At 37.0% G+C, this 16,359-nt stretch overlaps 2 protein-coding genes across 5 annotated transcripts in view; one reads left to right on the plus strand and one right to left on the minus strand.

The window, feature by feature from the left end:
• The window catches only part of LOC111150655 (translocated promoter region, nuclear basket protein), a 65,426-nt gene extending 56,687 nt beyond the window's left edge, over positions 1-8,739 (minus strand). The window contains exons 1-6 of one of the 2 annotated variants that reach the window (XM_022508150.1): positions 8,506-8,739; positions 6,801-6,905; positions 4,291-4,364; positions 2,588-2,684; positions 1,355-1,458; positions 822-986 (exon numbers count right to left, since the gene is read on the minus strand). In XM_022508150.1, the coding sequence (XP_022363858.1) occupies positions 822-986; positions 1,355-1,458; positions 2,588-2,684; positions 4,291-4,364; positions 6,801-6,905; positions 8,506-8,656 (696 nt within the window). In that variant the 5' untranslated portion in view covers positions 8,657-8,739. The remainder of the gene's footprint in view (positions 1-821; positions 987-1,354; positions 1,459-2,587; positions 2,685-4,290; positions 4,365-6,800; positions 6,906-8,505) is intronic. The other variant, XM_022508151.1, reaches the window with a different exon arrangement.
• A 711-nt stretch (positions 8,740-9,450) lies between these two features.
• The window catches only part of LOC111150833 (chromosome unknown C1orf27 homolog), a 43,665-nt gene continuing 36,756 nt past the window's right edge, over positions 9,451-16,359 (plus strand). For 2 of the 3 annotated variants that reach the window (XM_022508456.1, XM_022508457.1), the window contains exons 1-3: positions 9,451-9,589; positions 12,045-12,165; positions 14,713-14,850. In XM_022508456.1, coding sequence (XP_022364164.1) covers positions 12,067-12,165; positions 14,713-14,850 — 237 coding nt within the window. In that variant the 5' untranslated portion in view covers positions 9,451-9,589; positions 12,045-12,066. The remainder of the gene's footprint in view (positions 9,590-12,044; positions 12,166-14,712; positions 14,851-16,359) is intronic. The other variant, XM_022508455.1, reaches the window with a different exon arrangement.

The raw sequence follows: 16,359 nt of genomic DNA on the forward strand, positions 1-16,359 counted from the left end.
CCCTCCACCCAAAAACGGGCTTCACATAAAACACGTATATTTAAGAAAATGAAAAATAATGGCTTATGGAACAGCACATTTGGATTTAGCTAACAAAAGTTACCACCACTTCTAAACGTATCTCAATGATACATCAAAAGACTGTAGATAGGATCGGGGCACCTGGGTGGCTCAGTGGGTTGGGCCGCTGCCTTCGGCTCAGGTCATGATCTCGGGGTCCTGGGATCGAGCCCCGCATCGGGCTCTCTGCTCAGCAGGGAGCCTGCTTCCCTCTCTCTCTGCCTGCATCTCTATTTGTGACCTCTCTCTCTGTCAAATAAATAAATAAATAAATAAATACTCTTTAAAAAAAAAAAGACTGTAGATAGTATCAAAATTCATCAAAGAATATCTTAAGGTATTTATTTAACTGCAACTGGTTCATTTCCTAGGCCAAATGTTTACGAATTATGTCTTCCAAGTTTCTAACATAATACATTTACTTCAGTACACCATGGAGTACTTTTTTTTTTAAAAAGATTTTTATCTACTTATTTGAGAGAGAGAGAGAGAGAGAGAGCGTGCGTGCGACAGAGAGAGAGTGAGCATGAGCTGGGGAGGGGCAGAGGGAGACAAAGAGGGACAAGCAGACTCCCCTCCAAGCAGCGCAGAGCCTGTCTTGAGGCTGGAACCCCAGGACCCCAAGATCATGACCTGAGCGGAACTAAGACGCTGAACTGACTAAGCCACCCAGGCACCCCTCACCATGGAATACATCTGTAATAAGCTGGTACACAAATTTAAGTTTTAACCAAAATGAAAATGCAATTTTACTAACTTACCTCCTCTTTTTTGTTTTCAAGATTACATTTAAGCTCTAATATCTCATTTCCTTTTTCTCTGCCAAGAGCCAAAAGTTCATCAGTTTTAGTTTTTAACTCTGTATTCAGCCATGTATTCTGATTATGTAACAACTCCTTTTCTTGCTCCAAGCGTTTTTCTCGATACTAAAGATAACCAAGAACACAACATTTACAGTTAAAGACAACATACAGCTAGTTAAAAGATTTTGCCTGTAGCTAATGAACACAAGCAGAATCTTAACAGAAATAAATATTTGCATGCATTCTTAACAGAAAATGGATGGTCAGACAAGAATTATAAGAAACTCAAATATCACGTAAACAAATAGTTCAATTAAAATTGTCTTGACTCTTTCCCTGGCATTAAACAAAAACAAAAACACAGCTTTTAATCACTTTACAGATCACTTCCTTATACTTAAAATTTAATTTAGGTGCATTTTAAGCAAAAATTTACTTTAGGTAAGTTTTAAGCAAAAATTGTATTTTGTGCATTTGGAATTGTTACTTGCTTTAACAGAAACATCAGATGCTTGAAGTTCATCCAGTTTTAACTGCAGATCACCCTTTGTGGTATTGCTTTCCTTAAGTTTTTCATTTAGACGTTTAAAATCCTCTAGAAAAGTCAGAAAAGAATTTGAAAATAATGACTAATGCTCAGAGGAACCAAACATCGAAGATGCATCTCTACAAATACAAGCATTTAATACAAGGTAAGCAGTTCTCCTTAATTTGTTTTTGTCATACTTAGTTACAAATTTAATTTTAGCAAATGATAAGCCAAATATGTGCACCGAACCCAACATCTAAATTATACTGGTTATTTTAAGTGCAGTATCTTAAGCTAAACATACAAATTAACATTAATTTTCCTGACATATACCTATAGATCTATTAAAATTTCATAAATAGCCATTGTTAAGTTAAAAAGCAATAATATATATAAACATCTACTCAAAACAGCCAGAATATTACATGTTTAATTTTTACTATATTCCTACACTGAAGTTTTTATTAAAAATAAATTCTCTTAATTTTATCTAACCACTAACTGATCAACATCACCAATAAATATTCTGAAGTAACTTAACTGAGGCTGGAAAAGTGTAGTTACCTAATTGAATATTACTATATAACAATATAAATAGCTGAAAATTCTATTAATAAAAATATTCAAAAATTTTATAAAAGGAACCAAAGGGAACTTGATTCCATTACACTGCTTAAGAGTCAAGTTAACCTTAATATATCAACTACATCATATACTGTATTCTTTGTACCTATCCTACTTTTATGTATTAGTTAGCTTATAATCCTGCCTAACTCCTTCAGTCCATATTTTTAAATACAAGATTTCCTTTCAGGTTCTTATACATATTGAATGTTTATGGACAAGTTATACCAAAAAGTGTGTCTGTGTTAGCCTCTACAACTGAACACTTAAACTGCTTCCAATTTGATACTATAAATAACATTGTAGCAAATATCTTAACATGTAAATCTTGGTCCAAATTACAACCTCTTAGGTATTTTTCATTTGTGTATATTCGTCTAGACACTTTTTTAAAACCTTGATAATGATCTAAAGATAAATGAGTGTGAGACACAGTAGGATATTACATTGAACTATACTCTGCACTATGACAAACAAATACGAGCAACAGAAATGGACTGGGGATTAATTCCCAGCACTATTAGAAGAGAGAGGAGAGAGTGGAGTTAGAGGCTAAAGTACTTCTTCATACCTGTTAAATATTCAAGTTCTTGAGATAGTCTCTCATTGGTTCTAACTAAGTCTCTTTTCTCAGCTTCTAATTCTTCTTTTGTCCTTGTAAACTGGCTCTATCATATAAAGGAGAATATGTTTAAATTAAAAAACTGTGTTCCAGCACAGAAATGTCACTCTTTATTTAACATTAGCTGTAGTTTAAGAATGGTTAGTTTTCTTTCTCTTATAACTTAATACATCAAGAAATTTAAAAATTACCTGTAATCTCAACATTATTTATATTTTACAGTTTTTAAAATTATTTTTCATAGGCTTCTGGAAAAATTTCTCACATTACTATTTGTCACTTGGATGTGTTCTCATTACTTAAACACGCCTTTGTAGAAAAGACATTAAATTTAATTTTTTGCTGCCATAAAATGCAATTTTAATGGATAGCACTGTATTTACAGGCTGAATCAAATTATTTTTCAAGAAAGAGACTTAGAAATGGAATTATTTAATTCCATTTAAGTTATTTAATATATTTTTATATAAAACATATAATTTAATTATATTATTATTTAATATATTTTCTCAAACTGCTTTGCAGCAAGACAATGGCAATCAATATGCTTTGATTCATAAGTGCCAATCTCAAGCCACTCATGCCAGAACTGAAGATCATTCTTTTTTAGTATATGTGCTACCGAAGCGAGCACTGAAGATCATTCTTAAAAAAGGAAAAGAAAGAAATCAATGTTAACATGGGGAGATGAAAAATAATAACCTTATTGTTTTATCTGCTTTTTCTGATCACAATTGAAGCAGAGCAACATTTCATATTGCCACTGACCATTTGTGCAGCTTCCTATTTTTTTTTAATTCCTTTGCCCATTTCCCCCTTGAATGATTTCTCTTAAGAGTATGAAAGCAGCCATATATTAAGGATCCAAATAGTCTTATTTTAATTGAAAAAACACTTTTTAGTGGTTTACTTGTGTTTTAGTTCTTTTTATGCAGATGATTTTAAATTTCTATTGGATTAAGTTTACTACTTTCCCCTTAAAAATATGTTTTATACATCAAGTACCTTTAATCTCAAATCAAATACAAGTTTTTGTTTTGTTTTTCCAAACGCAAATTTCTAAAAAGCAATGCAAGAGTCTGAAGTTCTATTTAGAGAATCACTGGTATGATCACTTCATTAAACCAATGGGTGAACAATCCTTGTGATCACATCCAGTATGTTACCACTACTCTGAGGAAATGATTTCCAATATGGATTTATCCATATACCCAAATGAATCACAATAGCTGAAATAATGCCTGAGCAACATTAAGTATTAAATTAAATATCGAAAAGAAAGGAAGGATAACAGGTAGGTAAGTGGGTGAGTGGGGGACAAATAAACAAATCTACGAATATCTCTCCTACTTACAGTTCTGTGGCACTTCACTTACAATGTGAATTTTTTAAAAAAATCACCACCTTAATAGCTATAGCATTAAAACCAAGTTTTTTTTTTTTATATTAAGTACCAACATATTCTGATGAGTAAAAGAAATACCTAATCAATAAACATATAAAGGTCCAATTAAGGAATTTATATATATGCATCTCAGGTAGTAGTTTCTCCTAATAGAACATGTTTCACCTTCCCATTAAGTAACACAAAACAGAATACTTCCTCAAGTATCACGTTTATAGTTAGCTTTATTCATAGGAATAACTTTTACCTGAATGGCAATATTGCGATCCTGAGCAACTTCGAGTTCTTTATTTTTCTCAGTGAGTGCCTTCAGTTGATTGTCTGGATAAAAGGAATTTTATGAATATATACACATAAACTTAAAAACTACAATGACAGTATTCATCCAACTGCCACCCATATACATGTTTTAAAATGAAGAGACTGAGTCTCAGAAAAGCTGAGTTATATAACACAGTATCACAGTATTCTAAATTCATGAATATGCAAAATTTAATCCTAAAGCAGTTTTTATATTTTTTAAAAAGATTTTATTTGAGAGAGAGAGCACACGTGCAGAAGCAGTGGGAGCAGCAGAAGGAGAGGGAGAAGCAGGCTCCCTGATGACCAGGGAGGTTAATGCAGGGCTCAATTCAGGACCCTGGGATCATGACCTGACCTGAAGGCAGACACTAACCAACTGAGCCACCCGGGTGCCCCTCTTATTTATTTATTTTTTAGCATCATGTCCAGTCTGGGGCCCAACACAGGGATCAATCTCAAGACCCTGAGATCAAGACCTGAGCTGAAACCAAGAGTCAGATGCCCAACCGACTGAGCCACCCAGGTGCCCCAAGACCAGATTTTTAAATATGCTATTCCTGTGTCCAAAATCGTATTTGTGATCATTCTAACCAACATTTATAGGAAAAAACATATACAATTATCACTTCAATAATTTTTCAATGACTCCTCTAAGTCAATCATAACAATGAATAATATTTGCAAATCAGAAGAGTAAAAACAAAACCAAGATCAACAGACTAATAAATTTAAACTATATAAAATGTATACAAAGTAAATAACAACAACGGATAATTGTGATTCAGCTTGTTTATCACTCTAAAAAGAGCCTTCAACGTGGAGGGAAAAAAATTATGCTTGAAACTGAACTATCAATCCCAACAATATCCACTTACCATGGTCTACCTCCCCTTGCATGGTTTCTTCTCTAAATGCATGCATTTAACTAGGAAGAATAGACTTTCTGAAACACACCTATGTTATGTGCTGGCAATTTAATAAGTAAATACGTTATTACTACTTCCAATCTTTAGTTCTATTTAAACAACTGGCTTATTATAGGGGAAAACCCTGCTAAATTAGTCTGAATTTTCTATTTTGCGTTAATATTATTTACTGTTTTCCAAACTTACAGATCTGGGATGATAAACTGAAAAAACACAAACATAACTGTATACCCTAGAAAGGCATACTAGATATGTGTCTAGGTTTATCCTTATCTTCTCCTCCTCCTCCTTCTCCTTATCCTACTTCTCCTCCTCCTCCCTCTTCCATACTGCATAAAAGAATCTATAATCATGGTAATTTTCCTGAAATTCTTTAGCACCTCAGCTCTACAGACCTAGTTATTATGCCAAGGCAGAACTATATACAGATAATGAACCAGATCTAGCTACTCGATAAATTACTTATGCCCTCATTACCTATGTATATATATCATTATACATATATTTTAAAAATTAAGCGCTTCAAAATTAGCTGGAAAAAAATTATGACCTAAATAATTGATGGGCACAGACCTGGTTAAGAAAAAAGGCTGAAATGTTAACCATTCTTTTATTAGTTTCCTGTGTTCCTGATCAAATTAAAAATCCAGCTATATCTAATAACAAATATGATGCCCCCACTCTATAAAGATCTTTTCTGACATTTGCTTTCTCCCATCATAAGCAAAGCACATAATACACATCATTTTCCCGAGAAATGCCAGGACCTTTAAATGAGATCTTGTGTATCTTCTAGAACTTAATGATATAAGAAACTTATTAAAGAGGAAATTACACAGGGCACCTGAGCAGAACAGTCTGTTAAGCATGTGACTCTTGTTTTCAGCTCAGGTCATGATCTCAAGGGGCTGATACTGAGCCTCACGTGGGGGTCCACGCTCAGCTCTGCTTCAATTCTCTCCCCCGCCCCTTGTACTTTCTCTAAAAATAAATAAATCTTAAAAAAAAAAAAAGGAAATTACTCATCTTTCCCAAGAAACAGGTCTTAAAGAGGAAATACCCTGGAATTCATAAATACTTATAAAAAAAATAATAGTTCAAACATAATAATGAAATTAATAGGCTTTAATCTTCAACAAATTAAAAATAATTCTCTCCTTAATTACGTTTTCAGTTGCACAATGCATTATGACTTTTAAAAATGCTTTCAAACAACTCTCATTTGATCTGTACAGTTATGTAAGCAGATGGACAGGTGGTTCTAGCCATTTTGTATGTCATGATTTACATATGACAAAAGAACTTTTATAGTAGTCAGAATTAGAACCCAGGTCTCCTGACCATTAATTAAACCTTATGTCCTTAATAAAGTCTTTAGCATCAAGTGAAAACTCCAAATACCACTATAAATGAAAACAACAACCATCAGTATTTTCATAAACAGTAAATCAATGTTTCTAAAGCATGGAAAAAAGTGCCTAAAGATCTCCATACTACAAAAATAAAATAATGGTGTAAAAATACTTACTGAGCTTCTCTAGGTCAAGCCTCAAGCTTTGACACTCTCGGGTTTCATTCACAAGTCTCTCCTGACTGTGGGACAGCCTCTTCTCTATCTCAAAGTACTGTTGTTCTTCAGAAGCAGAGAAAAAAATAAAATCAAACACACATGTACACACAGTCAATATGCTACTTATTTTTTAACAATGTTGATTTTAGTATTTAAGACACAGTATTTGAATTGCACTCCAAATAAGAGAATTCGAGTAAAGATAAATAGAGCACTGAAAGAACTTGAACATTTCCAACTGACTTGCATGAACATAACAAAAGAAAGTAAGATCTACAGGGCATTTTCCAACTTCTATGTCTGTTCCACAAGACTGAAATTCTTCAAGGTAGGCAACGTGTCTTACTACTTATCTCCGTATTTTCCCCAAACATCAATAGACATTTTAGCATAAAGCTCACACACATACAAAAAAAAACCCTTTTTAAATGGAGAAAAAAAGGATTAAACACTGCTTTGTTTTAAAAGGTTCTGTTGAGGGTGGTTGGGTTATGGACATTGGGGAAGGCATGTGCTATGGTGGGTGCTGTGAAGTGTGTAAACCTGGCGATTCACAGACCTGTGCCCCTGGGGCTAATAATACATTACCTGTTACTAAAAAATTAAAAATAAAAAAAAAACTGGGGAAAAAAAAAAAGGTTCTGTTCAAAGACTCAAATATCCAAAAACATAAAATAATTAACCTTATGTAAAAAATGAGTTAACTTTAAGGGGAAGGATTGAGTGTGTCCTGTTCAGCACAGTATCAAGCACAAAGAAGACAATCGATATTTATGTATAAGTTAATGAACAGACGCGTTGTATCTTCAGTGTTGGGATTCAGAGAATTACTTTTTGACACCAATTCCGCTTGATAATTACATTTTTGAAGTGATAATATATTCAGAATTTTCAATCAGTTTAGCAAAAACAGCAACATACCCCCCACGCCCCCAGGTAAACCAGGACAAATAACAGTTTGTATTTCACTAACGGTAGTTCCTATGCTCTTAATCCTTCTTACCCGATATTCAAGTTACTATTGTCGGTAACTTTCTTATTTGAGGGTCTACTGTAAGTACCTATCAACGGGTCTTTAAACTCCAACTTTTAGAGAAAAATCCGATGGATCAAACTCAGTTACGTTCGCTGTATTTCCAATGCTGTCTTAGGCACCTACTCCTTTATCTGACCATCTAGTTCGTCACCTAAACAGCGCGCAGGACTGAAAAAACAGAACTAAGTGCGCGAATCAGTCAATGAGACAAACACCTCTGAAGGCAGGTGTGCAGAAAAGTGAGCGGAAATTACCCGCAAAGCAACATAAAGATAGGGTACTCCAAGTTTAGAGACAGGCGCCGCAGCCTCTCGCTGGCCCGGAGGAAACACACCCAGATCTTCACAATTTCTACGTGCCGAACCTTAAGTGTCCCTCAGTAAGACCACACTAATTACGAAGAAAACGGAACGAAGTGTAAATTCCGTTTAAAACAAACAAAAAGGCGCCTTCATTTCAAACTGTGAGAGTAGGTAAAAGGAGGCCTCGGGGCGGTCTAAGAAGCCGGGGAAGTGATGCCACCAGGGAAGTCGTAGGCAGAAAGCAAGCTCGCAAGGGGAGAAGACCAGCCATAGCTAATAAGGAGTCGGGCCCAGCATCAAGAGCGGGAAGAGCGTCGCCACTTACCACTCTCCACCTTAAATTTCTCATGCCGCCCCTTCAGGCCATCGATCTCGGATTGCTGGTCCGCAAGGAACTTCTCCAGTTTGTTCTGGACCGACTTAGGTAGCTTGTTCAGCTCTGTGCGCTCCAGGACTTGCTGCAACACAGCCGCCATGTCGATCGGGCCGGAGGCCGCGGGGCCAGCAGCCGGCGCAGCAGAAACCGAAAAGAAAGACGAAGACCAAGAGGACCCAGAAGCCTGGGCGGCCGCCTCGGCCACCTCGCTCCGTGGCTCGCGTGCGCCTGCCCGCCGGAGGCTCCCGCGGCGGGACCCTGGGAAATCGAGTCCACCCTCAGCGCCGGCACCAAACGCGCCCGCGCCCGAAATGCGCGCGCAGCCGCCGGTAGCTGGGTACCCTGGGAAACCGAGTTCAGCAGCGGCCTCTGACCCAGTCTGATTTCCGGTTCCCCAGTCCACCCGCCTCAAGCCGCGCGGGCCTGCGGGAAACGTAGTGTTTTTCTCAACCCCTTCCGTGAGCCTGACTGCGCACCGCCCATTCAGCTTCCTTTTTTTCCTCCCCGCCCGCCACGGTCTCCTCCCCCGGCAGCATGACCACTGTCCGCGAGGTGGCGCCACAGAGTACTCGTCAACTCACGTCCCTCCCCGAAAAGCAAGGCGGCCTTACCGTCAAAGCTCCGGGATGCCATGGGTCGTCCTCTTTGGCGGCTTCTAGACACTGAACCACTAGAGGGCATCGGTCCGGGCGGGACTGGACGGCAGTCGCCGGGCTACCGCCACGCTCTCAATGGCGCCCGGAAGGGGGCGGGGTGGCGACCGCAGTCGCTTTGGTTGAGGTACTGCGGTGAAGGAAGGGGGGGGGGCAGCGTGCGTCATCAGACGGCGCCACCCGACTCCAGAGACCCTGGGTTTGAAGTGGGAAGTGAGGTGTGGGAAGTTTGTCGCTTTCTGATGAATTCATTGGCTGTGGAATTTGGACCCGAGGGGAATCTGGCCCTCGGAGGATTGTACTTGCACCTTAAGTCCCCTTCTGAGAAGGACTGACAGTTCGACAGATTTGTCTGTCACGCGGGCACATTCTGAGCGCAGGTGAGTCAGCCTACGGGTGTAATACGTGTATGTGAGGGTTGAGTGTGTGCGCTCGGGCTCAGGAGGATGAAAAGGAACCGAGTGTAGCAAACGTATGGGCAGAGCCTCGGGTACCACATTCAAGCCTAGTTAGGACAGAACTTACTTTAAGACGGCGGACTTAGATGCCTTTTGTATGTGGCGGGGCGGGTGACAGCGAACCAACAGGAATTGACGGAGCCTGGTTCATTTTTCAGGGGGAGGATTTAAAGTAATGCAGGAGGGCTTTGTAGCCTTTGTTTTTATGTTTTAAGGTAATACTGTAGAAAGGGCTACCATATGCTTATATTTTCAGGATGGAAAAACCGTTATAACAAAAGTTTTAAAACACATTCTTAAAAACCGCTTATCACCTTGCCTCCGTCATAGAACTGCTTGTGTCCAGATTGGGATTCTGTGACTTCTATGCTGAATCTGTAGATTATTTCATGTTTAATTACTCTTCCGAAAGAATTCTTAACGTCTTCAGTGAAAATAAAGCAATTCCCAATTCATTACCCCCCCGCCCTCAGTTCCCACAGTAGCAGCCCTTTTGTGAATATTATTAAGGACAAGTTGATTTTCCCCCCAAAATATTTTATATAAGCACTTTAATTAAGATTGCTGGTATGCGTAGTACTGTACTATGCCCTTGGCTCACTATTAGTGATCTGCTATTTGGAAAATGCAGATATCCTCTACTGGGAATCAACAGTTCTAAAACTAGATAGATTTTCACACTTGCCTGATTCAAAATCTTTATTTTGTAGACTAGGAAACCAGAGTACAAAGAGATTAAATTGTCTCAAGTCGCAATGCTTGGACAACTTGCATAGCTTATGTTGTCACACAACGCTTCAGGATAAATTGAACTGTTTTAGGCAAGATCTGTGTTTTTAGTAGTGTCCTTTGTAAAGTATGGTTGGTTATATTTTAGAGTTTTGAAGAAGCATTACAGTAATATGATTACTGGGTGACACCTTAAAAAAATAAGATTGGGAAGTTATATATAACTTTGGAGTCACCGTCACTGCTTTTTCCTCTCAATAATTAAGAATTATTAAGGCAGAAGGAAAAGGAGTGGAATAGCGTGACGGAGAAGAGGGAAGTTTAATATGTTAAGGCACTATTAAAAGTGGAAAACCTTTAAATTTATAGCGGCATTCATGATTTAGATAGTTCTAGACTTAGTCTAAAAATAACTCTTGTGCAAACCACATTTACTTGCAGTTGTTGGAAAAGAGCTGGGAAGAAATTGAATGCACTTTGAGACAAAACTGAACATGCTCTTTGAAAAAACAACATCCAGTAGGCAATTTCAGACTGGAACCAGTTCTCTGGGCTTTACTTTTAGAGTAATGCAAAATCATTGTGATTGGAGGTTTACTTTACTGGTGGCGGATACACCACCCTACCTCATCTGCAATTGCCTTGACTTTGTTGTACTAAATAAGACTGAAACTTTTTGCACAATTGAAACGACTATTATTTCTATTCAAAATGCTGCAGCTGTTGTTTACAAACTGGAGAGAGAGAACGAGCACAGGAATGCAAAACAGGACCACCCTTTGTAAAGGTTTAACTGAGGGCGGAGGTATGATTCCTCAGCATGAACATAGCACTTAAGGGCATGGATTCTAGGGCGAGACTGCCTGAGTTTAAATCCCACCTGAGTTTAAGTCCCACCTTTGCCATTTGCCAGCTTTGTTGCTTAGCAAGTTACATTTCTTTTCTTCCTTTTGGTTTCTTCATCTATAAAACAGGATTTATAATAATAGTACCTCCCTCCTGGAGTTTTTTGTGAACATTACAGATGTTACCATATATAAAGTACTTAGAAAAAACTCTGTAAATGTTCATTATTATTGCACTGCTGCTTATCGAATTCCATAATTCTAATTGTGCTGTGAGTTACTCAAGGCCATAGGTCGAGTATTATTCATCTTTGTGCCATCCCACTTGCCACAATTTCTAGCACACAGTAATTCTTCATAGTATGCTTATTGAGTAAATGAATTTGGTCTCTCCCTGCTAAGAGCAGTTCAGAAATTGTCCTCTTTCCTGTTTTAGAAATGATTACAATAAGGCTCAGGAATAGACTATCAAAAATGATACAACTAAGGAGTAGTAAATAAATTAGGTGTGTTGACTAGTAGGTTAGCATTCTCTCCCTTTATCTTAGATAATGGAAGTGAGTTTTATCTTTTATGGCAGCTCTAGTTGATTGGTAGTCATTTCTGGCAGCACTGTGTTGAGAATTCTGAAGCTACATTTGCACTTTGCAGGAAAGAATACCCTACCTGATAAGCAATCTCTGCAAGGCATGGGATAGTAATCAGGATGGTACTATTTCTGTTGCTATATATCCCCCATGACAAAAACATTGCAAATTATATTTTTACCTAAAAATGGCGTGTATCTTTTTCTTGTAATTTAGGAGATTGAATTAGTTCCCGATAATGGGAAGAACCTACATTGTAGAAGAGACTGTTGGCCAGTATCTTTCAAACATAAATCTTCAAGGAAAGGCTTTTGTCTCAGGTCTTTTAATTGGACAGGTATGTATCTTTTAGTGCATTTATTGATAAAACAAATTACTTGTTTATTTAAAGTTAAAATGTGCTATTTAACCGTAAACGCAAGGTTAGGGAATGGAGGAATGGAATGTAGAAGAACTTAAAATGGTCTTTGAGGAAAAATGTGGAGAAGCAGGACAAACCAAGCCCAGGTTTGCTTAAGTCAGAACACATTTCCTTTTGACAATGTAAATGTAACTCATAATGTAGAAACTCCAAAATTAGAATTTCACTGATCAAATTATGCATATTTTATTGTCTTTCCAAGGGTTTTGTACTTTCTTCTAATCTTTTTTATTAATTCCTAGTTGTCTAATTCTTTGCAAAAGTAGTTTTTGACAACTTTATTCCCATTGTTTTATCTCAGTCTTGTGGCAATAGTGGTCATGTCTTTTGTTACATGCTATGGTAATCACTCATCTTACTGAATTTTTTTTTAATGTTGATTCAGTGGAGAGAGGAAGAGGGAATAGAAATTTGCAAATAAACAAATGTTATTTCCCTTTTGGAATTAATCCTTAAAAATCAATACAAAATGGAACAGAGATTTGGGCATTTACTTTAAAAAGCATAAGCACCTGCTGATTTATTACAATTGAAGACAAATGTAATCAGCAGGGAGGATAGGTTAGCAGTAGAAAGCAATAAAAAAAGGAGAGTCATGGACAAACTGGCTATGCCACCTAAACACTATTTAGGGAAGAGTACACACTGTGGCCCAAGGATTTGATTTTGATACCTAGTAGCAAAAATAGTCCTATTGTGACAATTTTCTTTCTGGATATTTTATCATAATGCCTTACAACCTTCAAATTGCGTAATTAGCTTCTCTTGTTCCGATTCTACCCAGATTTTGAAGCTACTTCCTCCTATAATTTGAAGCCACATGTTATCTGCTTTTAAAGAATGTACTATCAAGAAGAGTCATGTGTATACCCTTCATGGTATTCTTATTTACAGCATCATTCTGAATGAGCTTAGTTAATGTCATTCTAGCCCTGAGAGACCAGGTCATTCTCAGGGTTTTCACAAATGTGATTTCTTAACTTGTAAGACGAACCGTATACCCTATCCCGTTCACCCAGGTAACACTATACTATGAGGCCTCTCCTTAGACAGCCAAACTACCCCTCTTGGTAATAATCTGAACTACTTTTTTAAAAAAGATTTAATTTATTTATTAGAGAGAGAGACAGAGCATAAGCAGGGGGAGGGGCAGAGGGAAAGGGAGAAGCAGACACCCCACTGAGGAGGTAGCCCAACACTGGCCTTGATCCCAGGATCCCTGAGATCATGACCTGAGCCAAAGGCAGCCGCCCAACTGACTGAGCCACGTAGGCTCCCTGAACTACTTTTTGATTGAGGTTACTTACATCCAATATGGGGTTCTTTTTGTTAGCAACTTTTTATTTAAGGTTTTATATTTCCCTTTATTTGAAAAAGTTTAAGGGAATAAGAGTCTCAGAGAAAGGCATCTTCAGTAAAGATAAAAGATCAGGGAGAAATACCCTCTTCCAAACTTGTCTTACTTACATAGGCTGTTTCTAGAAATTGGCAAAACTACCATCTTACAAACAAGTCTCCCACAATTTAGGGTTTTCCTCCCATAATTTCCTTATTCTGCCCTTTCATCCCTTCCAGTATGTTTCTTCTTCTTTATTCCAGGGTTCATCACTTTTTTCTTTCCCTCAAGCTTGCCTGTTTCCTGCTCTCTGGGTCATTTTCGTTTTCTTTTTAAAGTCATGCTTGCTTAATCAGCACCTGCCTTTTCTTGTGTGCATTTGAATGTAACTTTCTGGAAATAACTTTTGTAGAAATAATTTCTCTTCCTTTATTTTCTATTCCAGGGTGACACTCATAGTGGCAGTTTCAGGTCATGTATGAGAATAACCCCACAATAACTGGTTTTATCTGCCTTATTTTTACCTTTTCTTTACAGCAAACTCTCACTGTAGTGAGACTGAGCCATTAAAAGTTCCCTGAATTTATCTTCATATATCCCACCTTTGGTTACCATTTAAGTGCTATTAAAACTGAGGAACAATTAATCTGATATCACTTCAATTATATATCCCCATCCCCATTGCTTTTCTGTGGACACACATATACAAGTTCCCTACTACCATTGTTTCAATGGAAGTAAGAAACACAAGGTCTTTTGTTGCTTTATTTTACTGAGTTTTTATATGTGCTGAACGATTCAATCTGTTCAGATTATCTAGAAAATAAATATAACTAGAAAATTGATCAAATATATTTTAGTTACAGTACAGTACATTGACTCAACCAGTAAGCTGTTTATAAGGACCATTATATGATTCATATTGAAGATACCCAAACAAATATGGAGGTGATATTAAGTATATAAATAAATGATGTGTGAGGGAAACAATTTATTTTTCTTATAGATTCCATTATAATAATTAATAATTTAAGCTTCTATGAATATTACTGTTTTTGCATGTCACAAGAGCTTTATATTCTTCATTCAGATGTCGCTCTAATAAGCTTTTCTAATTTGTTTTTAAGTGTTCTTCACAAAAGGATTATATCATTCTTGCCACTAGAACGCCACCCAAAGAGGAACAAAATGAGAACCTCAAACATCAACAAAATTCTAAGTTGGAGAACTTGGATGAAGAATGGGCCACAGAACATGCCAACCAGGTTACCATATTTGTCTTCTCATATAATTAAGTTGTGCTTATTGACCAACGAAACAAAAGCACTTCATCCTCAGGTTACTAGACTAGGACTTCAGAGTACTCATTTTTAAGTTTTCAAAACTTGCATAGTATATCAGTGTTAGAAGAATTTTTCTGTTCTGTTTTGTCCATGATTATATTTTTCATTTGTTGACTACTTGTGTCTAATTTTAAAAAGCATTTTTTACTTGAGGTTAAATAACCCACCCAAGATTACATAATAAGTGATGGAACTGGGATTTGAACCCAGGCAGTCTGATTTGAAAGCCTTTGATTTTATATGCTATTTTCAATTTTTAACCTTTATGCTTTTTCATGTTTAAAAGCCTTTATGTTTTTTAATCTCTTTTTGTTATTGGTCCTTTAGCTTATTTCCAAGTGTTCTTTAAAATAATACTTGTTTTTGATAATAAAGTTGCTGGTCAGATTGTTTCAAAAACTTAACATAGGTACTGTGAGAATAAAATGATGGTTTGGTTAGGTTCTTTTTAATGTCCTTAGAATGTATGTTGTAACCAAAGTGAAAGACATTACCACAAGAGAAATGGGGTAAAAGTAGGAAAGTGCTATAAGAATATAGGATGCTGAATAATTAAGTACCTGCCAATGACTGGAATCAAATGGCTTCACAGAAGTTTCTGAACATGTAAGATGAGTAGGACTATCAGTAGAAATCAGAAAACACACTGAACACACAAAGGACAGTATGAATAAATGACCCAAAGTTATGAAAGTTAAGGGAAGGAGTTGGGGCAGAGCAAGCAATTGGGTATAATGGAAACACAGATATGTAAAAGAATCTATGTAGACAAGGCTGGAAGGGGCCAGTTTATAGATGGTTTTGGAGTGCCATCCTAAGAAGTGAGGAATTTCTTTGATAGTAGCTCTGTGGTAGGCTCTCAGAGCTCCCTATCTTGAGAAGCAATTAATATGATTGATCAGTAATTGAGAAAATAATTTCAATATCTTGATATAGTGTAAATGGAAGGTAGAGAGACTGAACATCATTTACTGTAATCGTTCAAAAAAAGATGATGTGAGCCCATACTAGACTTAGTTTCATGAGGATAGGTGACATCTGTTTTGTTTATGACTATATCCTTATTGCCACGCATACTGTTTCCATGGTTTACATGAACTCCAAAATTGAATAAATGAATGCGTGAATTAGCTAATGCAGTGAGCTAAAATTTCATTGCCAAAACACTGTGGTCACAGAGCTAGTAGCAAGATGATTTAGGGACCAAGTAGACTGGGAATGAGGAGCATTTGAGAAAGTAGCTAAAGATGACAGATTTCTAACCTGGATGTCTAGGGAGATGGTGTTGGCCTTCTCATAGGAAGAAACAGATTGGGAGTGGGTAAGAGGGAATGCTGAGTAAATACACTTAAAAGTAGTCATTGAATGGATTATGTCAATTAATAGGAAATGTTAGAGTAAGGTAAAAGTAATCATTTCCATCTCTCATCA

The sequence above is a fragment of the Enhydra lutris genome, unplaced genomic scaffold, assembly GCF_002288905.1.
Source record: "Enhydra lutris kenyoni isolate GAN:26980312 unplaced genomic scaffold, ASM228890v2 scaffoldscaffold24, whole genome shotgun sequence".
In the NCBI taxonomy this organism is placed as follows: Eukaryota; Metazoa; Chordata; class Mammalia; order Carnivora; family Mustelidae; genus Enhydra; species Enhydra lutris.